Genomic DNA, 27,794 nt, shown 5'->3' with positions numbered 1-27,794 from the left:
CTTACTTTCACTGCGTTCTCTGAGTCTCCATCCGTCTCCTCGATTTTATGTGCACCATAATCCCATCTCATCAGCTCCGACAAGATCTCATCTGCGGGATAAAGTCTTTATTTCGTAGCAAATCATCTTAATTTGGAACAACTTAGAAGAGGACACGGCTTTATTTGAATATCAAATTATCATTTTCTTAATAATGCTTGAACGGAGACGTAATGTGAAGCTCCCAAATGTTTAAAAATTTATACAGATTGATGTTTTATACTTATGTACATAGTTGTGGTTATTTCAGTTAAATAAATATGGAATTGTAGCCTAGCGGTAGTGTCATGAGGATAAAATATTTTGGACACGGTTTCTATCAGAATATTTTTAGTTGCCAATGCTTGTTTCAAAAACTTTCTGCATTAAAGGTCATTATCATAAAGTAGGAAGATGTTACCTAATAATTTGGGTTTGAATTTTAACAGTACTGGAAGTTTGTGATGCAAACTATACTGAAATGTTTACGAAGGCATTGGATTATGTGTTTTTTTCCCGTTTTCGAACTGGCAAATTATGAAGGTCTCGTTTCGCATCTTATGTTGCCTTCTGTTATTATCACAGTAATAATAGGTCAAGAACTGAGTTAATGCTGACAGCTCCTCAAAGCGTCCCAACACAATGTAAGAGCTGTTTGAAAAAGGTCTATTAACACATCAAAGGTCAGATTGGAGGCAGTATTTCAAGCGATAATTACCAATCAAATCGGAATAACTAATTAATTAGGTAAAAGCCGCTCATAAACATTAATCCCCAAAGTCTAATTCATTAGTACTTCATTTGCATATTCTAATTCGCGTTGCATACTAAACATTTTAGTCTTTGTTTTGTTTGTAGAGTCAGTCTGGGCTCAGTACATCATACATCTGTTGCTGCAGGGTCTCTAATATTTGTATTTTGTGTGTCACTTTTTTTCCCCCTTGTAAAACCCTGTATTTTGACAGGATTTACGCGCCGTGTGCGCATGCGCTCTGGTGCCCCACGGGCAGCGCGTGCAGGACATCCCCACTCCGAGACGCGAATAATCGGTTAGTGCATTAAATACATGCACTTTTTCAGTTTATTGATTTTTATTTCAGTCGTCGTTGGTGCGGTAAACGTGTCACCCTCACATAAAGTTATAAAGAAGATGTTTTTTAATCAGCGATTAGCAAATGAATCTTTTTTTCACCGTCGTCATTTGCTCCCTGATTATTATTATTATTTTTTTCCCCATTTGCCGGGTTTCTCATTGCGGTTGGTTTCCGGGCCCAAGGTGTAAATACAGTACAGTGAGTGATTTCTCCTACTCGGGATGACCGTCCACAGTGGAGCGGTCAGCAGCTCATTCGTTGACCCCTTTCCTCCGACCACCCAGTCCCAGAATCAGGCACTTCACCGCTCGAGATCTCATCATAGGTGTCGCAAGTGTTTCAAATAAATATTAAGTGAAAGCGGCGCCCTGCTGCCGTCCCTAAAGTCCCCAAACCCTGGGAAATCTGCAGTAGCGGTGAGTATGAATTGGCACCTTTGACAGAGTCATCTGTTCCACTGCGCCTTGAAGTTGAGGAGCAAAACACGCCCTGATAGTGAAAACCCCACACGTGTCATTTAAACAAGAGCGTTCAGGAGTGTTTTAAAGGTGTGCAGTGGCAGTGTGTGTTTCAAAGAGCGCAGAGCGCGAGTATTATAATAATAATGTGCACGAATATTTACTCATTTGGCAGATGCTTTCTTCTGAAGTGACTGCAATGATTAATAATTGACAACTTTAACTATGTATGTGGACTTACAGTACTAGATACACTACTACACTGCCTACATTCCTTCATCCATTTACACCGCGAGGAAGGGAGGAAACCAGAGCACCCGGCGCTAAATGCATACAGCTTGAGCGGGGATCGAATCCATGTCCAACTGCAGCATCCGGGCGCTGAGAGACACCTGCGCTACCCGCTGCGCCACCGTCTCGCGCAGCTCGGAAGTCTGCCGGTGGACCGCCGACGACCTGGTGTTATAATGGTTACACATCATCATGTGTGTTTCAAGGGGTGCATATGATATGAGTAGTACGATGGGCACGTGGGGTGAACAAAGCCACGCGATTCCGCCCATCGCTCGTGTTCGAGCCACTTACACCGACCGTCTTCCCCCTTTCGGAGACTCTTCTCTTGTGCAGTCTTTATTAGTAAAAGAGGGCATTAGATTTGGCAGGATTACAACCCCATTTGTTTGGGCAGGACAAATATACCCTAATTTCGTTTTGTGTTTTTTATACAAGGATTTTTAATCCCATCTAATCAGACGTTATTAAATTTTACTGGCGTTTCTTTCGTTCGGAGGTAAATTGTGGCACACTTTGGACATCTGGACATATAATTACGGTGAGATAATTTATGGAAATAAGCAGAAAGCTTCGACGGAGGCGGAGATAACGCCGATCTTATCAAAGTGCCATGTGGCGATGAATAAATAAATGCGGTGATTTATGGCGCGCGGCAGGGCGGGGCGAGGCGGCGCGGCACGGCAAGGCACGGCGCGGGTCAAGGGGTGGAACTGCGCGCACGCGGCACGCGGCACGTGGGGCGCGCACCGCGGCTACCTGCGCGTGGCACGTGGAATTCCCCGCGGAGGCTTGTGACAAAAAAAAAAAAAAAGCCGAGGAGGCGCATTTTCGATGCATTATTTGGACGCCGTAAGCGCCGCTATAACGCGGCCCTAGTATGAGCGGAGTCACATTGACGGGCAGCCCAAAAAAAAAAAAAAAATATATATATATATATCGCGGGTATTAATAATGGGGGCGATGCAGCGTAATCCCGTCTCGACTGCGGGGGTTAATCAGATTTAGAAACACGAAAGCTGTGCGCTTCTTCAGCATCCTGCCTGTCCCGCTTTTTATATCATAGCTTTCAATTAGAACCGCGTGCAAACGCTCGTACTGCCCGTCTCCATGGATACAGTAGCAGTGTGTTTCATATACATCTGCAGAAATATTACTGTAAAACGTACATGAGCAAGACAGGTGTTCAAACGTTACATGGATATACAACTCTCTGGTTCAAGGCAGGGAGATGCTTTCAAAATAACACCGTTTAAAAGTTAAAAATGAAATATTACTCTCCTATTACTATTACTGTCTAAGGTATAATTGTACGCGCATGTAAGCGAATTTATTTATGGACATTTTTCCCAGAGGGGGTCCTTCATCAGATTCTTTAAGGCCAAGGGGTCCGTGGCATGGAAAACGTTAAGAAACTGTGCTGGAAAGTAATACTATGGTATGGTTATGCATATGATACCGACTTCTGAAAAACAAAAACAATATATAGATACTACATTTTAAATTCTAACCAACTACCGCTCTCTTTAAATGTAGTGATGTGTGCAAAACTGACCGATTTAGTAATGACATATTTTTGGAACTTGTGCTAGATAACCTAGTAAATGTACTCTGTACTACTACCTTCATGGGTTTTCACATTGTAATCGATTATATTATTTCATTCTGTCATTATGGGCTACACAGCCACAGGTATGGTAAATTAAGTTACTGTGAAAATATGGGATCTGAAAATAAGATATGGATCAAAATAACACATTTCCTTTCTCTACCTGGGGTCTGAAATAGAAATGAAAGCAAAAATAAACAATAAAACACTCCAGTACAAACCACAGTGGAAATTCCACTTGTCTCAGGAGCGTCCAGATATAATTTTTTGCACTAAACGGTTAAATTTGAGTGGGTGATTAAAGGGGGAGAAAACAGAAGGGGGGGGGGGTGAGGAATAATAATTCACCGGAGCAATTACCTGATCACTAGTTGAAACTAATTAGAAGCCATTAAGTGGAAATTTCATTACGGGTAATGAAGAAATCAATGTTATCCTGATATGCTAATGACACATCAGGCAGAAGAGACAAAACCATCCATTCACGTGTGGCTCCGCCCGCTCCCAGCACAGATTAAACCCCAGTCACGGGGGCCTGTCAATTTCGCGGAGGGTCCCTGGCCCCTGCTCTACCACCACTTCTGCTATAATCTGCAGTTGCTTTGTTGTTTATTGTTAGCAGAAGCCACCCCCCCCCCACACACACACACACACCAGCCCTGAGTAATCCACCTGCATATGAAAACCGCTGTGCCCCGATTTGCATGTATAAAAGGGACGGACTAATAAGGTTGTAGATTAAGGGAAGATTTAGTTCAGTCGGTCGTGTAGATTGGGTAGGCCATCAAAGACCAGAAGATCTGACGGCCACAGATTAAAGGACAAACAGCTGTTGCAAGAACGTGTTTGTTTGTTTTACTCCCACTCCAGTGGTCCACTCTGCCTCTTCATTTGCATGTGGACGATTTGGTCCCAGTGCCAATGTGTCCAGTGCAGCAGCAGCAAAGACAGTCCTCCATTCTCAAAAGCAGAGGGTCTTTCGCCTGCTGGGGGGGGGTGTTTCCGTTGAACTCGGCACTGAAAAGTTGCGGATGGAAGTTGAACACCATCACAGAGACAAGCCGCACGCTGAGATAACTGGTTCAATGGGAAGAAGTTTCTCGATTGGACAACAGCCTAGGGAGGGACCGTGAAGCAAAGCAGGGAGAAGGTCCAACGAAGTAGTCTCAACCTTTGACCTCTGCACATACAACAGCCCCTTGACTACGAAGGACACATCACCCCGATAGCACTTTGAGAAACCTAGACAGCCAAACAACCCCTGAGCCATAAATACTGATGAATCCTGCACTTGTTTTGATGGGAGTGCTGTGCCATCTATCTAAACGCTGCGATGATTAGCTGACTCCAGTCGTTATAAATATTCAAGGACCTTTTGCTTCTGAAGAAGGTCATGATGTAATGAGCTTTGTGATGGGTTGTATTTTTCATACCCCGCCTGCAATCGAAATGAAGGATCGCCCGTCTTTGCTTCCCAATGCCTCTGCATTATATTAAATATTACATATTAAATATGATAAATATGCCATGACATGTTTGTTGCATTTGTTACTTTGATGTATATATTTTTCACTCAAATGAATCAGACTTTTTTCAGCAGAGTGGAAAATAAATTGCAATAGTTGAAACTAAAAGTGAGGCCAAGAAGTTCCTGAAGCAGCGTGAGGGAAAATATCCGTCTGGCGTACACATCTGCGCCATGCTGACTTTGGTCTTTACCCTTATGTAAATTGTTGAACGCAACCAAAATCTTTTCACCTTCCTGCTCTCCTCAAAACCATCTTGTGCTGTACCAAGGATTTACGAGCCACATTTAACAAGCAATTCACCCTTCAACAGCACTCCAATTAATGTAGCTCTTGAGCGCGAGGTGATTTGAGGATGCTTTTGGAAACATTAAAAGCCATAAAACAGCAGTGCACTGTATCACTTCATCAATACTTAGGCTGCAAGCATAAACTTACCCTGATTACTTTTACCTGTGCTAATGTTTATGCACAAAGAAAGCTAAGTTAACCTGTCAAAAATCATTTCCCTTATTTACCTTGCTGCGCGTAACTGAAATGACATGGCAATGATGCAATCTGTCACTGGCACTTTTACACACTGTTGTGCTGACATTGTGCGGATGTTCTGTAGTTTCCTCCTGTCTCACAGAAAGAATACTGCAACAGAGGGGCAATTTTCAAGTATGGATTTTCAGTTACATGGACACATTCGCGCTGGCCTTGTGCTGCAGCTCAGTGGGGGGTTCCAATCTCCGGAGAAGCCCCACTTAGCTGAACAGTGCTCTATGCGTCCCCAGAGGCAACGGCCTGGAGCGAGCAGCTTTCCCAGAGCACTGCCAGGGGTGGGATGCACTCCTGACACAAACTGAGTTTGCTAGCTCCAGTTTTCTCATGGCACTCCTACAATGGTGTGTTTGGGAGCTGCCCGGCGGCATTGCTTAATTAGGCGAGGAGTTGATTCATTTGCACTAATTGACAGCTAATTAAGGGCCTAAGGGCACATCAGATTGACGTTTGTCAGGGCAGCAGGGTCAGGCCAACGTGTCGTTGGTGGTTGTTTTTTTCTCTTGGGGAGGACAGCTGGTAGGGGGTCATATGGAGACAACCCCTTCGTGGGGAATGACTCCTAGAGTTAGGGACACGTTTCGGAAGGGCCCTGGAGCGTCAGTGTCTGTCTGCCACGGACAGCTATAGACGTCTCAAGACTGCGTTCCCGCAATTGTTTGAGCGCCCCCTGTACAAATACTACCTGTGAAGCACAGCCACTTGTGAACTTGTCAACCGTCACTGATAATCAGTCACAGAAGAATCCTAGTCACCCCACTGTGGCTGGAAAAAAAACACCAGAAAACCCAGCCATCAGACAGTTAGGATGTCGTTAGCTTATCTACAGGAATTAATATCAACAAGTAGGTGCCAGTCAATAGACAAGGTCAGGGACATGGGACAACATTAATATGTATAAGTCAGTCAGACTTATAGTACAAGCAAATTAAATATGTGCAATAGTTTTGCGAAAAGAACAAACCTATTTGGTTTAAACACTGCCACTGATATCTACAGGTAAAACACACGTAGTTTATCAGTCAAAATGGATTCAACAGTACAAGCAAAATTATTCCAATATTAACCTACTTCCGTCATCGAGTATGGAACAAACCAGCATGGTCAGTATTAATGAGGAGATAGTCAACAAATTGTGACTGCCTAAATATGGACCTACTGAAAGGAAAAAAAGAGAAGGGGAAAAAATAAAGCAATAACTGGAACTACCTGACATTCTTCGAGTGGCTACTGTTCTCACAGAAACACCTGGGCCAATACAAGACAAACATTTCTGATAAACTGTCAGCATGTTTTAATGCCATCCAGTCTTGAGGAATGGAGCTTGATTAAGAATGAAGCATGGAGAACTTTTCCACTGAAAAAATGAAAGGACCAGTTGCATTTCAGAAGGGTATTCAGTCAGGGCCAAGGTAATTCAACTGTGAGATTTACACACTGCAGTAGTGGCTGAGTATTTCCAATGATTAGAGGGGGTGCAGTGTGGGTCAGGGGCATGAACTCCCCCCCCGGCCATCCCACATACTTTTGCCATTTTCCAGGGGCCAGGGGGAGGCGGAGAGGGCCATGTTAGGTCCATGCAGGAAGCAGGGCAGCAGCCGCTTCAGCAATGGTGGGTGGGTCAGGGGCAGTAATTCGGAAAGACAATTAGGGGCTTATTAGCAGCCCGGGGAGATGTGTAACTTGTGGAGCGACCGCTCGCCAACATGGCCAGGGCTCCCGCGACATCTCCAGCCGGGAACAGTCCGAGGCGTTGTCTCACCTAATTACGCCGGACGGGCACCTCATTGTTTCTCGTCCGGCATGCCTGTCCGATCCCCTTTTTGCCCGCCCGCTAGCTCCGTCCGTGCGGGAAGTGTGCTAATTAGAAAAGAAATGGCCGTAGTAATTATGTCAACTCTTGTTACAAGGGATGACAATGTGCAATATTATTTTTATGCAATGTTTTGTGTAAGGCGTCCACTTCCAATTCTCATTAAGTGAAAAAAGGTCCGGTGCAGGAGGGGGCAGCCCTCCTATGTCAGAACTCCTTACATTTTCCAGACCTAAAGAGGCACTTTCACAGAGAGTGTCTATGGAATGGCAGAGGCATGAAGTTATTGCCCTAATTAATAGTTTGTGGCCCTCTCCTTGCCCGACTGTTGCACTATCACTGCCACAGAAACTTTTTTCAGCATTCTGTAGAGACATTATAAATCCACCGTATTTACTGCACACTACGGATTTGTGTTGCTAGACGTTAATATGCTGGCATCACTGGAACAAAAGTACATTGGTAGGAGATAAATTTAAGGTAACAGGATCTGAGAAAACCACACTTTTCCAAAGCACTCAGAAAATGAGGTACAAACACATATCTTAGCAAATTTCCCTCATAATAAATGAGGCCTGCCTTTAATGTTAAAGATTACAGAATTTAGGAGAAAAATCAGAAAATTTAAAAACTAATTCCATCTTCAGATAAAAATAAATACAGGATGTATATTTATTTGAAAGCATATACTGAACTATGATCTATAAGGAAGCATGCAATAACCAGCACCTTCCCCAAACATAAAGAAGAGATCATGTACTATTGACTAAATGAATGTACAATTCTGCAACAGCAGTCTCTTTGCCCAGAATTGCAGAGCCGGGCTTTCCTATTTTCTCTTCATTAATACAAAATGCGTATGAACTATGAAATACTCTGTTTAGATATATGTAAGCATACAGATACATTTCAAGGCATCTGTGCAAATTTGCTCGAATAAACTTAAGTTTGGTTGTTGGATCCAGTGACTGTGTTCTTCATACTTCAGCCCTTTGTTCATACGTACACATCAAGCGGCGTTTCAGCTGTCATTTTTTGGGTTTCTCCAGGATATTCAGGAACTTTCCTCGTGTCATTTCCCTGGCTGAAAAAGAAACACAGTAAATCATTTGTGAAATTATCTTGTACATAAAATATGTACTTTTTGACCCCTCACCAACAAAAATGTACATGGCCTACTGCATTTTCTGGTAGGGCATTTCACTGCATAAAAATGTACTTTCTAAATATTTCTCAAACACTGTTTTGGTATACTATCTGGTGCACTACTCTTCTACCTCATATGACAGCAGCTTTGAAAATAATTCCTTCCTGGCGAAAAATCCAAACAAAGGAAACATCTATAATCACTTCAGCTGACTGCAGAAATGTCAAGACTTTTTAAAATATCAGTGTCATATAGTTTCCAATTAGAAGTACTACAAAATGCAAAAGGAGAGGCCTAGTACCAGACTTTTGACATCAGAAACAACCAGAGATGAGGGCGTACAAAAATAAGCAAAGACACGCAGTTTAAGCGGAGGAATGCGAGTGACGCTAGGGTTGGCCAAAGCAGCTGGCTCCTGGGTGGCTGCAGGAGACCAAATGCAGGGTGGCAGACAGGAGGACAGGAAGGGGGTGGGGAGGAGTGGGGACAGTTCCAGGACTGTGTACCAGGAGCCCAGCCGTGATGCTGTCGCCACAGCTTCTCTGGGGGCTCTGCACCCTGCTGAGCTGTGGACTAACCCCACAACGCAGCCATGCTGAAAAAGGACTAGCCTTCGCTTCACTACAGTGCCTCTGAGTCAGCAAACAAAGCGGACACAACTAAGTGGGCAATGTTCTACTGGGAAAGCTAAGAACAGAGGTCCATCTTAGCAGCATGCAAGAGCACACAAAAATGGGTTAGGCCATGTACACATAAAGTCCAGGATTAGCATTTTTGGGACTTTTTAGCACCACACCATACAAACATGTACCAACATATTTTAGCAAATGATGTAGTGTGTGTTATGTGTGCTTCTGTTTTTATTTACAGTTCCTCGCACCACTGTCCCCTGACAGATGCACAGCTCAAAAAACACAGACAAGAGTCACATGTCCAAGGATATACAGTGCATGATGGGAAGGTAAACTGCCTGCTAGGACTGTACTCTAATAATAAACTGGCTACACTTTTTGTAGCTTACTACAATAGTTTTCATACATACATATAACAAATTCTGCACAAAACAGATGTTTGTCAGAGGTAATGCAACATTATTTAACAGCAGATCAATAATAAAATACAAAAACGATATACGGAAGGAAAGGAAACATTTCCTTTCACACATCAATTACTGAATTTATGTCAACTAATTTAAATTATGACAACCATGCCTCTGCAGAAAATTAGTTGTGTCATTCTGGAATGATATGGATCAAGTTACTGATAAAACTTTACATCCGTTATGATTCGTGACTGATTTAAAAATATACAAGCTTTGATCTTCAAAAAATCTGACGTGGAGATTTCATAAAGAATTGTCTGGTATGTTTATTAAAACTCATCACTTAACATATTTTTCATTAATCCCAAATTATTTAGTTATTTATTACCTCTGGCATTCTTAAACTGGCTTCAACCTGGGATTAACAACGGAACCTCCATAAACTGATACTGGAGCCCTAATACCAATCCTTTCCCACTCAACCAGCACTACTGAAACAGCTTATTAATGCAACAAGCGTATTTAATTTGCAAGACGTCAGACTGGGAGGTAATTTATACAAACATCTGCTCATTTCTGACTCACAAAACAACATTGCAAGCAGCCCAAAGCCACCAGGGTGACAGAGCATGTGTCATCATCTCTGGGAGTGCGAGTGTGTCAGAGCATGTGTGTCCGTGTTTATAGCTGTCTGCCTGTGTGTATGTGTTTGCTTGAGTATGAATCTGTGTGTGTTTGCGTGTGTGTGTGTATATGTGTGTGTGTGTGTGTGGGGGGGGGGGGGGGGGGTTCTTGGAAGGAGCATCAACAATGAACAGGGGCCAAATGAGGAATGTTATTCCCCTGTTGAGCAGAAAATGAGACACCGTCTGCAGTATCAAAGGTTTGTGCATTAGCCCGTTACCATGGATATGACAACATGACAGGACAACAGCATGGAGAAATTCAGTGTTTTTGTACTGAAGAAATAATAAAAAAAAAATCTTACTGTCTCAATACATTCACTGGAAAATATGAAAGACTTGTATTAAGCCAAACAATTTTTCCACTTATGAGCTTGAGACCCTAAGAAGACGTCTCCACTGAGTCAAGTTTTTCATTGTAACTAATTTTGTCTGCCAAACAGCTCATTTGCAATTATCTGTTGTTGAGATGTACTGTATGTCACTTCGGAGAACAGAGCCTGGTAAATGAATAAATGTAAATGAAGAGTTTGACCACAAAATGAGATAAATCCATTTTGATTGTTTTGAGAAAAACCCAGTTTTGTAATTCAAAAATGCTACTTTGACCTGGTACGAAGCTATAAGCATAATATACACTTTGTGTTGATCCTATTTAATGACCGTGTATTGAAAAAATGTTACTGGAACAGAAATTTGGAAAAAGATCATTGCTTGCTTGTTTGTTTTTTTCTCCACAAAATGAGATCAATCTAGCAGCAAAACGCTACAAATCCAAAGATTTTTCAAACCTTCTTTTCAAACTCATAAGAAAACCACTCAACATTTAAAAAGTTTAATTAGAGAAACAGTACTTAATGAGATGAAAATCAAAGCAACATAATTCATAACACTATTCAATCATTATTCATCTTCATCTTCACTAGTCACAGCCAAAACTCCTTTGTAAAACTGCCTTGTCTCCTCATCAACTGATATGGCATCTAAGAGCTGGGTGACATCACTCTTATTGGCTTCTGATACAGTTGATAGATTTAGAAGCTCTGTAAGGGCAAGATTTGCCCACTTTTTCCAGTTCTTCAGAAGACTGTAAAGGAGACTGTCTGACCCAGGCTGAATCGTCAACACTTCAGCCTCAGAAATTTTGAAGTCTTTCTGATTGCTGACGACACTAGACTTAAAATCCTGTGCTGAATGTTTATAGAATGCATATCATTTTTTTAATTGTTTGCTTTAGAGTCATTTAAATCTTGTATTACTTTCTTTGCACCATGTGATGCCATGTTTTCAGAGACATTATCACAAAATAAGCTTACTGAAATCTCCCTGTCTTTACCTTACCAAGGCAGATGAATTGAAAGTAAAAAATAAACTGAAAAACTATCAAGTGGAAACAGTAAAATAAAATAATACAAGCGACAAAATAAGTAGTTAGGATTAGGAATTATGGATATATTATCTATTGATGCAGTAAATAAATAGTAACTTTACAGACTATTTTCTTGTTCTCTCTCCCCCCCTTTTCGACACTCCCGCACACAAGCACATGAGTATCAAAGCTATAACAGTGAAAGAGCTCTTAAATCTATTATTCTGTTTGTACTTAAAATTTTAAGCTGATTAAGGTAATATTTTTAAGCAAATAAATGTACAGCTAATCAAGAGATTTACTTACCAAGGCTTGAATGAATTAGCGAAGTCAATAAACCTAGTGATCAGTGAATTTAAATAGTAAGTCACGTGAAAAAATACTACGTACAGAGGCTATGATTAAATTAACAACCATTATTAAATATGGTTATTTAAATTGGATTATTATGGAAATTTCCCCAAGACCTTCATTGTCTTTTTTAAATTTCAGTCTGGACTTACTGACTTACTTAAGACCTATACAGATGATTCTACTGAATCGGAAACTCACATTCAAAGTGTTTCATAACTTGAACAAAGACCTGCAATAGAAGGTTCCACAGAAAAGATCTGAACGTGAAGACCAAGTATGCCAGGGTGGACAGCGAAAGGTGTTACTGCTCTCATAAGTAGTTTGCGCTCTGTGGAGCTGAAAGGACCAACTTACTGGGGACAATGAAGCCATGGAGTCTTTCTAACTCAAAGCAAACAACAGCAAGGTCTACTCCAGTTTCTCCAGAGCTCCTACTCATCAGAAATGGAAAGGAGAACATACAGTGCTCTTCCATCCAGTGTGGATATGACTCCAGAGGCAGTTCACCCTGCAGAGAACAGTAACTCCTGCTTGTTCCTGTATAAGAGGATCAGGCTCTCACCTCATGTTCAGACTCAGAATGCTCAACATAAAAAGTCATCACATCCACAAAGAACAGCTCAGCTGGCCTGCATCACATGCTGCTGTAAAACTTGCGCTCAGGGGGGTTCGAGATTGGTCCAATTTACAGCAGGCCATAGATCTGATGAAGTTTTACAAGCAGGGCCCTGCTGCCCACAGGAGCAGAATGAGAAAGTGGTATATAGTCAACAGTAAAAAGTAAGATTTTTTATAGCTTTGCCACAGCAGTGATGAGATATGCAGAATAAAATCAAAGTGTGTGCATGTGTGTGTGAGATGAGGAAGGTACAACCCTGGTGACCTAGTAATCTTCAGCGCAGTGTTGAGTACAATATTATGAAAACATTAAAATTCCATCTATGCAGTCATTATACTGTATAGTTTAACAGCATGTCACGTTACCTCTTTGTGTCTGCTCCAGCAGAATGTTTAGCATGACTTGATTCATAAACACAACTGAAAGACATATTCTTCCGATGGGTTGTAAATTCGGTTAATAAAACATCACTGACAGGTGTTACAACTACAACACCAATGCACTTCTGTAATCTCTGTCTTCTGTACACATATAAAAAAATACACTAACAACAGCTACACACATGCATTCACATCTCAATCACTCAAGCCAACCTGGTTAGTGTTACCATGGAAAAGTCATCCCCCACTTTTCCAGTGAAAGGACTTGCCATCACTCCCTCCCCACAGCTAATGAAAAAGCACGCCGGATTGTAATTTAGACGAGCCGCCCGGCGCGGAATATCAATGTCTCTACAGCGCGAGGGCCGCTTCACCTTGAGGTGTCCATCATCAGGTTAAACATGATGCTAATTGGATTCGGATTGATTAATTTCGCTCCGCGCTGTCTATTCGCATAACGCTTAACAAAATAATCACAGCCCTGGACAGCCAGGCCGGGCCTAAAAAGGAATGAATCCCTAAGAATCAAGGGGATGAAATGAATTAGGATGACCCGTAATTACTGCTGCCGAGATATCATTTTCATATTAGAAGAAATTATAGTGGCCGAGCGACTCCAACTTTATTTACTTTTCAAACTACTCAATATGACTTTGGAGCTGAAGGCTGGGGGAGGGGCTTAGGTGGGCAAGCACTGACAGTTTTTCAGACAAGGAGTAGCATGAGGTCTACGTTAAAATGACTCAGAAATAATGGCTCTGTTACTCTGTCAGACCATGGTAATATTTTCCAAAGTGAACATGAAGAGAAGACAACTGAATCAAAAGATTTGGAACATGAAAATCAAAAATTTCACAGATGAGTCTACTAGGTATGCTAAGAATACTTCTGCATTTTACACATTGGACACTGGTTAAAATACCTTTGGCATCATTTTAATGTTTGGCAATTAAAAATGTGTGACTGATCAGGATGAAGTGAAGTAAATTTTAACTGGAGAGATTTAACACAGAAAACAACGAGGTCCAGCCTGCTGAAGAGCAGAGAACCGCAAACATGAACACAGTACATCCCAGGTATCATGGCTCTAGGCGCTTGGGGTCCGTGATCTTTTGATAGAATAACTGGGATGATGTTTAGCACCTGAGACCCATGCTTGTCCAGGCTCCTTACAATCACTGGGACAAAAGCCCACAACATGGAAATGGAGATCCAGTGGGAAGCAACAGCAGCAGATCTAGTTTCAGTCTGCACCACAAACAACATCATGTCAAGTCTGATGAATAAAATGTGATAAAGTGTATAAAACACACATAAGACAGACCTATTTCTTATATACAAATTTTCTTGATCTCACACACCCACACGACGTGCAGAACGGTAGTCATGACACAACGAAACAACAAGGAGGAAACAGGGAATCATCTGAAAGAGTGTTTCTCAGCTACAGAGTCTGACAGGGTTCCCTCCAAGAACCTGAGAAGATCACTCTGCTGGAGGAACGTTTGTCTTCCCTTCCTGCTACTTACACGCTGTGTGCAATGACAAGTGGGGCTCTGGCTCTGGATCTATCCTCTACACAGCATGTGGGCACAGCCTGTTCTTTTCCCCTGCCATCTCCCTCTCTCTCCCCATCATAGAAGTGTGTGAGTCCACTCCCCAGAGACATCCCCTGGCAATCGCCCTTCTGCTCCAGCCATTAATTAGTTTTCAATTTATCCTCCTTTTCCGCACGCCATGAAAGCAAAATGATTTGCATTGTGAGAGTGAGACTGAGGAGAGAAATAAAGAGTGCCCATCCAGCTAGCAGCATTCACTCTTCACACGCGTTCTTCAAAGCATCCGCACTCACACACACACACACACACACACACACACACACACACACACACACACACACAAAAAATCTGCTAGGCACAAGCTGAGATCAATACTGATTAGTGTGAGGCAGGGATTTGTTTAGTTGATTCGAAAGGTCAATTACTAATTCTGTACTTAGTTAATCAGCAACTTGTTACGGTCGGCATCCATACCAAACAGCATTTTAGGGATTTCAACACTCATCCTTTTTGTTTGTATGTTTTGCCTCTTTCTTTTCTTTTTTTAAAAAAAAGTTTCCTGCTCACTAAAATCTGAACATAGATTTTTGTAAATTGGTACTTTTTTCTGTTTGTGGACCATTTAGTTTACAGTTTAAGACAAATGTGTACTAACTGTTTTATTACTAAACAATACTATATACTCTGTGTGTGCATTGCGCTTTCTGTTATTAAAGTAAAAAGTGATCTGTCCATTAACACTGTGTACATTACCAGCAATCTCACTGTAACATCAAATTGTGACACAAGATGTCACATCTTACAAAAATGTCAGACCATGTGATGACTGGTATCTCCAAGTCTTAGACGACAGGTAAAAATGAAAACAGATATGAAAATGAAAAAAGGCTGTCAATGTCTGTCTACCTGTTGTTTGGTCAAAAGGGCAAATTAAGGGTGGATCTGAACTAAATACACTCAAGCGTACAGGTGCCAGACCATGGAGGTTAAGCTCCACATGCCACCATGGAAAAGAGAAGTTCGCTAACCAGCAGAGAGGAGGGCAGAACCAGGAGAACCAGGGTTTCTCATTTGCCACGGGGGGGGGGGGGGGAAATACAGTCCCTCTACACCTTATATCAACACCAACCTGTCCCAGGTATTCTGCCAGTTTATCCTCAAATATCATCACTTTATCCCTGTCAGTTTAGCCACATGGTGACTGAAGCACACTTTGAGCTCTCAGCACCCATTTTATGAACATAAACAATTTCTCGGCAAATTCTATTTGCAGATGCTACAGAAATAAGATTTACATTTACACATTCACTTAGCAGACACTCTCCCCCAAACTGATACTCAGTGATTGCTACATCTTTAGCCAAGGTGACTTACAATGCTGGACACAACCCCACACTCCTTACAATCATTCACCTGTGCATACATCAGAACAATGCAATACACACACACACACACACACACACACACTTTGGGTAATTTAGAGTTACCAATCCACCTGAAACACAAGTCTTTGGACTGTGGGAGGAAACTCACGGGAACACAGGCTGAATATGCCAGCACCACAAAGACTGAGTGGGCCTCAAACCTACATCCAATTGTGCAGCCCAGGCACTGTGAGGCACTAACACTACCTTCTAGATCCAAAATTACAGAACAGCAGCACTTCACTAAAATGATAAAAGAAAAATCAGTAGTATACTTTTCCATCATCAAACAGCATTACTGTGATTCTACAAATTATTGAACTAATCCGAGAAGAAAAAATAGGGGTACCAAGGGGAAAATTAAATATTTCCCACTAAGGGACATAAAATATTGAAATTATGTTATTCAAAACACATTGACATTAGCAACTATCTCAAAACATTGGATTCACATGAAAGAAAGACTGTTAATAAGAGACTGGCCAGAAGAGGCAGAATGAAAAAGGGCTCCTCCTTTTTTCTGAGGCCACATAATGAGCTAGGCTAACTGAACTCTCCTCTTTTTTCCTCACTATCCTAGTGCAGTTTCATTACGCCTCAAACAGACTGTAATCCTACCCCTGTTATTCCCCGTAAACTGTCACACTGAGCCATTACAGAGTGTAATCTTTATTTAATGGATTTAACATCCATTCCCCTTGGCCAAGCCCCTGGGGACAGAGGTTGAACAGAGGAGATGACAATTCACCAATGCTGCCACCCTCTTCTTTCCCTGTACTGACCCCCCCAAAGCCCCTATGACCCCCCTTCACACACACCTGACGCTTCTGTTTGTGTTCAAAATTCAATTACCCACTTATTGATACTTCACAGGGATGTTTAAGATGCGGACATGGGTGATGATTTCCCAAGGGGCCCAGCGGTTCTTTTTTATGTCCCAGGCTGGAGGACCCTCCACCCCCCATGATTCCTACTCTCAAAATCCCACAGCCCTCACCCACTAGAGAATTCCTGTCTCGCCACGTGCACCGGTGCATAACCCTAAACCACGCACAAACGGCACACACACAAATGCACACATCTATAACACCCGCTCTCGCACACAAAATAAATGCACGCCCCTACGCGCCCCTGAACAACCCCACCTGTCTTACGGCCGCCCACACCAAATGCCAAACCCCTGTTCCAGAGGTGTCCTTATAAATAGGCAATCAGTCAAAACTCATTCATTAAAAAAACTCAAAAAGGTTTAACACTGGTGCAGCGATTAGCTAGAAAAGAAAATCCTATGAATTTCTAATTTATTTATGCAAATGAGGTGTCATTTCAGATATGTTCGCAGGGTGACGTTCAGGACAAAGGGAATAGGTGTGTGCAAAGGACCCTCCCTCTCCCCAGCTCAGAGCCAGCCTGGTCGGAGGGACATGAAACCAAGCTGGCATGTTAACCACAGCCCATTCCCTCCCAATCCCAGCCTCTGAGTCCAGAATATTCAAGTGCACTATTTTTTTATTCGAACATCTGGTTTATATTTACATTTTTTATTTAGCAGACGCTTTTCTTCAAAGCAACTTCCAATGAACTCTATGTAGTGTTATCAGTTCACACACTTTATTCACCGAAATGACTTACACTGATAGATACAGTACTTACTATGGGTCACTCACCCATACATCAGTAGAACACACTCTCTCTCTGTCACTCACACACTACAGGGGAAACTGAATAGCAAGTCTTTGGACTGTGGGAGGAAACCCACGCAGACACAAGGAGAATATGCTAACTCCACACAGACTGAGCGGGGATCAAACTCACGTCTTCTCACACCACTCAGGCACTGTGAGACAGCAGCGCTACTCACTGTGCCACCGTGCTGCCCATAAGCTACTTTTCAATTAGGTACCTTTACACAATTTTTTTTTTTGTATAGAGGGAATCCGTAGAAAACAAATAAAACAAAGTGACATTTATACTTCCTTACAACCTTCGTGACATCGCACTCAGTCAAAAAAAAAAAAAAAAATCATCCAACAAACAGTGCTGTTCAATTCCATCCATGTGCACCTCCTAATAGCACTGCAACAGGGAAACATTAGCTGCACCTATTTATCTTAAATGGAGGAAATAAAAAGGCTTCGTTGGAAGCTTGTCAGACTGGTACTCTATAATGGCTCGATCCTCCAGCCCGTGCCCAGGTGATGGATGTGGGGCAGACTGGCGTCAGTGCAATCACTGCAAACCATCGTCCTGGGTCCCTCACCAAGAGGAGATTGATCCTCATAGAGGGGTTCAGCGATGTAGAGGGCAGGAGCAGAGAGCAACCATTTGGAGCTGTCACAGCTGACCTTCAGGATCCCCTTCAGGTGCGGAGGCGGGGCAGGGAGGAGGAGCCCCATGAACAGAGGGTAGCCACTCTAAATCAGGATGGTGAACCTCTGAGGAATTTAACCACTCAGTAGAGATAATGAAGGGGGAAGGGCAGTATTAAACTCTGCTACACTGACCACTACAATTTTGCTGATCACAATAAGAAAGTACCTGTCTTATCCCACAGGGAGACGAAACCGGAGCTCATCACCCTCTATTTATATCCCACTTTATAGGACTGTAAAGGATATCGTGCAGTTTGGCGAAGGGTAGGTTCACATACAGACCATTTATGATACACACGATATTTGTTTGAGGATGTTCTGGTAACAAAAATCAAACAACTTGGGAAACTCCACCCAGCATTTCAGTCAGACTTTTCAGACTGAATCTGCTTCTAAATTTGCACACATTTGATAGTCACTTCACATAGAACTCATAATATGAATGCCAAATACATATTTAAATGATTCTATCTGAGTGCGTCTGCTCAACATTCTAATTATTTGTCATCTGTACGCACATCATTTTGATTAAAACTTTATTACCCTCGTGGTCTTTCATACATACATGATTACAAGCACTGATATATTAACCTCACAACCTCAGTAATCTGGAGATAAAGTATCGGGCTGCTTTCACTGAATTACTATGGTTAGCTTTTGCAAAACTCTACACCACCATCTCACTGATCCCGCTGTAACTCTTCCTCTTACAATGGGGTTAATTTGTTTTGTGAAGTTACCCCATTAGGCAAATATAGAGATATTTTGATAATTTGGGTCAAGGATTATAATGAAATAAAGCTAACAAGATCACTGCCTATGTCTTTCACCCTGCAAAGCATACAGATACTATGCTGTTAGCGATGTAGCATTACTAACAGATATGAGGTTAGATAACCATTTGATCTTTAACTGCAATAGTGTAGGGGTGTTTATGTTATAAAAGCTGCCTATAACTTATTCGTAAGGATTCAAAGGTCCCAAGTTCAAACCTCACTTTCTGCAGTAGTAGCACCTTGGAGCAAAGTACCCTGAATTGATCCAGTAAAAATTACCCTTCTGTAAAATAGGTAATTCATTCTAAGCAACTTAACATTGTAAATTGCTTTGGGGAAAACATCAGCTAAATAGAATAATAACAACAATAATTAGTACCTGGCAACGGACCAATGCACTGTCCCATCTAAGATGTACCCCTCAGAGCCTAGAGCTCAGTGATTCCCATGAGGGTTTATTGCAATTTACTTTGCTGTTGTGTTCAATGACCACCCTGAACTGATAACCATAATTTCTCTAACAAGCCCTGAGACTAACATGTTTCAGTGGAACACTGCGGGCCCTTGGAAAGTCTGAACAAAATAATGAACCCAATGCATCTACTACACATTACAATCAAAATATAAGGTTCTGATTTCACTCTTGCTACTAAATTCACTGGCACAGCCTCGTTCAGGCATCTGTCATCTAGTCATCAACATGCGTATGTGATAACACCTCATATTCAGTGACACCCAACAACCAAAGCTATGCTTACTGGCTGGTGCAGGAACCAATCTGAGAATGGAACAGAAGGGGTGGAAGTGCTCCTTAACCAATCACAGAGTGTATCGACAGAAAATACCTGTAGGGTGTTAGAGCAGCGCAAACTCCCACTGGGAACCCTCAGTTCAATTACCTCTGATAACAGCATCTTGCGGCCTGTCCTGGGGGGTCCCATGGGCATGCCCCCCTAGCTAAAACTACCAGAGGATGCTCAGCAACATGTGATGAGAGCATTCATCTGGTGGTAGGGGCGTGGTTCAAACAGCTGTGGCCCTGAGAAAAGGCACATGCTGGATCCCTAGGGGATGTGCTGGGGACGCGGTCAAAGGAGTAAGGCCTACGACAGTTTCCAAGACCTTGGGGACATTGCTGCACGCGGCTTTACCAGGACTGGTTCAGCTATCCATATGGATACCACCTGTCCCACTTGAGCAGTCACTCTACTGCCACTCAATGACAGGAGTGGAAGAACCTAGCTTTACACCAAATTCTAAACACACCCTTCCAAGGCAGCACTACCAACAGCTCACACTTTCACACTTCACACCTTAAATTGTGAATTCCTCTAGATTTGTTTATCCCATAGATGTAGTCACTGCTGTGGTGCACAAAATCAACCATTTGGTGGGATCAGGCATCTTTTCCTACCATCCTTTCTTTTTATCCGATGGCTGTCCTCCATCAGCACAAAGGGGTGATTTACATATTTGAAAATGATTAAGCATAACAGAATGGCACTGAAAACATTTAGTTTTCATGTAGGCATGTAAACCCTTGCTGAAATATACCCAAAAATTTGATTTAAAACAAAGAGCAATTTAAAATACTGTTCAATACAAGCTAAAATTATTATGAGTAAGACAAACACAGTAACAGACACTGAAGACCATTCCAGCGGGACTGCTGCCGTGGGAAACAACTTTTTCATAGAGGCTATCACTCAAGCTATTATATTGTATCAGCACCAATAAAAATGTGAAATTTAACATTACAAACTGCCACTTATCGGGAAAAAAACAGGGAAGAACAAAGTATTTGCACCATTTACACAGTAGAAGCAAAAGCGCCAAGTCACAACAGGGGCGACAGGTTAAATCACTTGCATTGGCAACAAAACACTACCAGTTTGAACCCTAGTGGACATGCATACACACCCAGGAAATGGACTTACAGTCACAGGATGAACTCAGTGAAATATGAGCAAGCAGTAAACCACCTCACCTCTGTTCCTCCTGCTAAAGTAACCCATCATTACAATCTAAGTGACCGGAGGTAGTGCTAACAACCCTCCCAGTAAACTCTGCTACGAGCTGCACACCATTATGCAAACAGGTCAGGTAAATGCTACCATGACTCTGGAGTGTCCTCCATGTCTCCCACCCCCTAACGAGTCGCCGCATCTCTCCGGAGTGATTGTGTCCTCCTCATTAAGCAGCTCAAGTGTTTAATGGGCCACACGTTCTGGGGGGGCAGTAAATCGCCGCCCCGCCCTGCTACACTCCCCCATCTCATTTAGGGGCTGTAAGGAGCACAGAGTGGCGATGAAAAAGTAGCAGAGATTTACAAGGCCTCCCCAGACGGCAGAGGAGAAAATTAAACCCCAGGCACATTACAGAGGTACCATTAAAAGGCGCTCTATGCCTCAGTGTGGACTAATAACACCGTAAGACCACCTTGAAGAGAGTCCCCTAGCAGGGAAAGTCCTATTGTCAGCTATGGCCAATCAGAGCTCAGGGCTAAAGGAACACAAACACCAGTCTGCTGGGTGTTGCCTCACAACATCAAAGACCCTAAACCCAAAATTAATACAGCCAGTTGTGCTATAATGTGCATCTTAATTACATGAGTTGAAAAGAACTTGACAAGTACAGGAACACAATTTACATGATACTAACTTCAGCAAGTGCATTTTGATAACACAATTCCATTTGGAAATTCAAAAAACTGTTTGCATTTATCATTTAAATTTGATCCACTGCATTAGTTATCATGGTTGGACAAAGTGAAAGTGCAAAGAAGCATTCTGGGTTTTGGATATTGAATGTCCAACAACAGTGGACACTGGAAGTTGGATATTCTTAAGTTCTTTTAATTAAACAAAAGAACAATGTGTCACTACTGCATATTTTCATGTGCTTTATCATTTATTTACAACTGATTAAGTTTTTTGGTAGATTTTGCAGTAAATTCTAATTTCTGATTATTGTATTTAATATGATTTGACTCTAATCCCATTTTTCCCCAATTAAACAGTTACGTTTATTATGCAAATTGGTACAACATGATGTTGCAGAGGAACACAAATTATTACGTTGTAGTGGAACCGAACGAACATATACCATGACCACTTCCTGTAACGTGAACTATTTGTAAATTAATGTAAACTGTAACATGTACAGGTGGTCCTCAGTTTAGGATGGGGTTCCATCCTGACAACCCCACAGTAAGCTGAAAATCCATTTCCATTACATGAACCATAAGGACATATACAGATAATATATATATATATATACACACACACACACACACACACAATACCATGCATCAATGACAGATTGATGATAGGGCTTTGTTGTATTTTGTCACTAATTTCACACAAAATTCACATTAAAATGATCCCGATATAGAATACTAAGGTGGTCCTAAGCCACATATGTCATAACTGCAGGACCAGCTGTACTGAAAGCCATCTTTCATAGGTCCCTAATAAATGATTTTAGAGCTGTCAGTATTTAACTTCTTACAAACATTATCATTACGTGCATCATTAACAGTTCTGCTTGAACCTGGAACCCAACCGTGGAGCTCAATAACAACAACCGGCAAGTGAAAAATACATATTGATCACTAAATTAAAAAAACTGTACCCAGAGCTGAAGGAACCAGTCCAACTGCAGTCTTGCCTTCAGGGGTGAAAAAAAAATTTTTTGCAATCAACTCCTAAAAGCTAAATGGAATATTCTAGCAGACTGGCATTGCTCTACTACTGTACACTAACAGCTATTGTAGAATCACTTAATTCACTGAAAATGGAATAAATGTCAACAAATGTATTAATAAACCACTAAAAAGGGTGCCCTGGGTAATGACTTGGGTTAAGCAAAGAAGTAAATAATGAAACACAAGTATCGAGAAAATATGGCCTTGTTTAATCCAGCTATCAATGAACGGTACACTAAGGGAATTTTAGGGTTTCGTATACACTGGACTCCACTCACAATCTCTAAAGGTCACCAAAGGTGCAGACACAACTGATGAGGAAATGTGATTCAAAATTAATAGGGCTGCCAAGTGCAACTTCAATCAAAGGTAAACCTGACGAACCAATAACAGGGGATGTCTGATTTTCGGAAAAGTGTCTGGAGATCCTAGTGTAAATGTCTGAAAGGGGCTTTATTAAAACTAAATTGGTGTCATAGGCCCTGATCAGGAGATACGTTGGACAACTTAATGTCTCTCTATTAATTAGGGAACTAGAAACCTGTTCATACTACACCCCCCCCCCCCCCCCAAAAAAAAAGACAACCGTTACGATGACAATTAAGCAGAATTCCTATGCACGTCCATCACGCTAATCAAATTTGTGTGTTTGTTGCCGTGGTAATGCTTATATGCATTAATGTAAACCTGACAAGGTGAGAGCCGGCTGCAGATGCAAAACAAGAAAGTGAAAAGACACCATTCAACAATCACTTCCCTGACAGGGCTGAATCTTAACAAATCATGTTTGGCATAATCCGGCACAGGACAAGCCTGGTTTAATCATCCCGTCTTGATGGAATTTCACAAAGCTGCAGTGAATTTGCCATGGGCCATGGTGCCCCATGACTTTAGAAAGGAGAGGAGGTGTAAAGGAGCGGAGGGTGAGCGAGCAACACACACTCATGCCCTCCTCAATTTTGAGCAAGTTCACTCATCACCTTTGTACATGTGATACTGTCATACTCAAACGAATGCCAGAATGACCTTCACTAAACAGTAAGGACATACTTATTTTAACGAAAAGCAAAAAAGATATAAAGCAGCATTAAACGTTATTAAAAATATAATTATGTGTGAAACATTTGGACTGCATTAACAAAATTTAATTAAGCAGCCAATGTTACTTTTCCAGCGCTTCAATCTGGAAAATGTGGTAGCAACATTAACAATAAAACATCTGATACGACAGAAATATTCCATACTGGTCACTAATCAGCACTATCCCTGGAGCTTTTTGTGGTAATTAATGCTAAAATTAACTAACACCTATTCATATGCAAAAAATCAAAATGCAATTCATTTCCTCTGGACTACAACAGTTACAAAAATCACATATCAGTCAAACCATATGTCATTTCTGTAATATTAAATTTTAAGCTTTTAAGTGCTTGTTGTTAATTGCAACTTGAATTTTAGCCATATTTATTCCTGCACAAAATACAGTTATGAAAGTATGTTCAAATCACATAAATTATAACTAAAAAGTACAATAATAAAGACCCAATTTTAATGACTCCGTAGACAAAATCTCTGCCTATTGGGAAAAAATATATATCAGTGCAACACTCTACGGTTTAGTGCTAGATAAAGCTACTTGCCGCCATATTAAATTAAATATACAGTAACTTAACTATACAAATCATGTCACAACATGTTCATGTACAAAACACACCCATGATTTGACGCTTTGGGAGCAAAGATGGGACACAGTATTAGCAGATGAGGGTTCATAGGTCAACACGAACTTACTAGAAAACTGTAGAAAGGCAAGGTGGTAACATTACAGTGGACAGGTAAAATCTTAATGCTGTGATATTATAATTTACTGTGGAAAGCAGTGCCACCTAGAGGCAAAAGCATGACAACCTGGCATACCAGTAGGGAGAGTGTAAAGAACTCTTCTGTGTTCCTCCACTCAAATTAAACCATATTTGGCCATATATCCCAGAAAAAAAAAAATTAGATCCTCACTTAAAACAATCCAATAACACTGCCTAACTTCTAGAGCAGCAGACTGTGTTTTAAACTTTGATTTTTCTACAGAGGCAGAGTAATGGAATCAAAGCTAAAGAGCAAAGAAAATTCAAGTGAACATCCAGAATACAATAAGCTCACAGGACTGACTACAAAATAGCATTCTTACATGCAGATGATCGTGATGAAATTTGGAAAACAGCTTTTTCAAGGTGACTGATTTTGAAGTTTTTCAAGTTGAGCTTTCTCAGACTAAGACACAAAAGCTCCTCCACAGTGAAATGCAAGGGGCTTGAATCGCAAGAGCGGAACTTACACTCCTCCAGGCCCAGTTGGTAGGCCAGGTTCTGCAACCCTTTCACCTTCTCCATCAGGTTAGCTGTGGTCAGGCTCCCCAGCTCTAAACACATGAACAGTCAAAACCATAGGGCTGTGAGTGCTCTGAGAAACACCCAGCATTTTTAACACATATCGTTCACATTTTTCTCCCCAAACTCTTAACATACAGATACAAATCTGGTCACTAAGTGCTCTTTTACATTTAGACACATTCTCAGCTATATAGTCAACCTCATCCCTTCTCACAAAATACCACATTAGTTCAAATCAATGTTTTATGAAACTCTAAAGCAAATTACTTATTGAAGCAAGGTTTATATAAAAACAGACATGGGAAAATGTTTATATACTGTGAGAAATAAATGGCTCTCGTGTCTTTTCTCCACCTCTATCTCTCTGTCCTCCCTGTTCTTCTGGTGTGTGTGTGTCAGACCTGTTACGAATGTGTATGCAAGAATAAAGTTCTTGTTTTAATTTTTTCTCTTTGTCTATGCTCAAGGGCAAACGGAGGCAACTGAAATATCACATATCCTCCCTATATGTATAACCAATTACAGTGTTCTGTTGTTTAATATTACCTTTTACAGTCTTGTCCCTAGACCTCGATTCACTTTCTAAACCAACGAGAACTTATTTCTTTGTTCTGCAAAATAGTATATAATCTTTGTGAACATGCAATAAAACTCGAGGAGAATTTGGAACGAAACACTCTGCTTGTTCTTGTGTCCTACTCCTCCCAGCGATCACTGGTCTTTGCTGTCCGGACGGCTCTGAGGTGGCAGAAGGCTGAGATAGAAGTTAAAATAATTTCTAATCTAACATATATTTACAACACAAAACTGCCTGGAAAGACTGAAAACATAAATAAATAAAATTAACATGGACCACATAGAAACTTCATTCACCAAACTAACACAATAGCAGTGTTTAGAGCACTTACCTTTTAACATTTCAATGTCATCATTTTCCAGTTCTGCCATCCACTTAGGTGGCGAATTTGTGATTGGCTGTAAGAAAAATTGAGAGACTGCAAATTTTACTCCTAATAAACCATGAATGGTAGGCCACAACTTTCTAATATACTTGCTACTGTACTTGTATAGAATGACTTGTATGTAGTTTTGGGAAAAACAACATGCATGTATTGATGATAAGATGAACAATAAGTTACAAATGAAGATAATGTGCGAAATGTGGGTGTTTCATATTAGTATGTGTAGCGTATGTGCTAATAACATGCGCCCCCCAAGACCCCTGCAACAAGCGTTTAAAACACTTACACTCTTAAAAGAAGCCGCAAATTCTGCAACACCGGGCACTTTGGAGACAAAGAACACAGGGGACATATATACAAGGGTGAGAACACGGCTGGAGATGTGACGGCGCAAACCCTTCGGCCAGCGAGTGTACTCACGCTGCTCCGGCCACAGGTCCGGGGAGGCTCTGTCGAGCTTTTCAAAACTCAGCAAAGACGACTCAAAGTCGTCAACTGGAAAAAGTTAAACAGGTACACAAATAAGCCGAGAATAAAGACTCCACTAATACGCAGATAAAATATACAAGGTTTTCTTGTCATTTTTTTTTTTAAGCCCATAGGAAATCGCGCTTGGATGCTGCAGCAGACATGCGCACAGCAGCAACACGGATACTGAAGCGTAAAGTATAAAAGTGTAAACAAACGGTGTGCAAAAAATCATTTAAAAGCAGTACAGACAGCTCAGTACCAGCCTCAAAGTGAAAGGACTCATCACAAACCCTAATGGACACAAAAAGAAGCCAATCACCTCGCCTGAGCCCGGGGCCCTCGAGTGCAAGGCCGGCGCCACCTCTGACCACTACGCCCCCTGCTGCCCACTACACGCAAATACTGTATACATATTCTCTGAATCTTGTATGGTACTGTAAAATGTTATGCCACGTATTAATACTACAAACAGCATCGGATTTTTATTTAAAGTTGAACTGACATCAGTGCTTTTCCCAAAAAAACTGAGAAAACTCTGCACTGACTAATAATTGCGCAAATTAATACATAATTCCTCATTTTAACACCGGGGAAGTGAGCGTGTGTGATGGTAAAATGTGTGTGTGCTGAGTGAGAGCCATTAGCACCGCTACTTGTGTTGTTATGTGCGGCTCTTAGCGTTAAATAAATAGCTAACAAACCAAACGTCGTTACCGTAACGGTTACGTATCGTCGGCTCGTTGCGTTTGTTGTACCGGACAAAAGCAACGACACACAAAAATGCTTTTATTTTAATATATTGCTGTAACTAGCGTTTCATTTTTATGCATTCATGAGTAAATATAGACTAAAATACTGTTGCCGCATTCGAAAGATCAATTTTTAACAGAATATGAAAACCAGTCAGGAAAAACAGGAATTAGAATTTACCTCCACTCGGAGACGCCATCTTAACAACAAAAGCACGTGACGCACGGCAGCCAATGGGCGGGACGAGAGCAGGAATTTGGTTACTCTTCCGCGCGCGGGTTGTGCAGCGCGAGAGGAGCCAGAAGTTGAGCGTAGCTGCTTCGCCTCACGTATTTTACAACAATATATGCTGCGATAAATGTGGCGTTACACAAAATGGGAATGTTACACTACATGCAGTGTTAATAAAAATTGCGTAGAAGAGGAGGAATATTGGTG

At 41.4% G+C, this 27,794-nt stretch overlaps 1 protein-coding gene across 1 annotated transcript; it reads right to left on the bottom strand.

Annotated features, from left to right (window-relative positions):
* Window positions 1–7,934: 7,934 nt before the first annotated feature.
* On the bottom strand, window positions 7,935–27,570 carry lin52 (lin-52 DREAM MuvB core complex component). Its single transcript, XM_018746123.2, has 6 exons — window positions 27,537–27,570; window positions 26,556–26,630; window positions 26,422–26,459; window positions 26,082–26,148; window positions 25,119–25,202; window positions 7,935–8,439 (listed from the first exon to the last, which is right to left on the bottom strand). The coding sequence occupies exons 1-6, from the start codon at window positions 27,553–27,555 to the stop codon at window positions 8,384–8,386; spliced, it is 339 nt and encodes a 112-aa protein (XP_018601639.1). The 5' UTR covers window positions 27,556–27,570; the 3' UTR covers window positions 7,935–8,383.
* Between the last annotated feature and the right edge of the window lie 224 nt (window positions 27,571–27,794).

Source organism: Scleropages formosus, chromosome 15, assembly GCF_900964775.1.
Source record: "Scleropages formosus chromosome 15, fSclFor1.1, whole genome shotgun sequence".
In the NCBI taxonomy this organism is placed as follows: Eukaryota; Metazoa; Chordata; class Actinopteri; order Osteoglossiformes; family Osteoglossidae; genus Scleropages; species Scleropages formosus.
The sequence above is the reverse complement of the archived record's forward strand: the minus strand, read 5'-3'. Positions and strand labels throughout refer to the sequence as shown.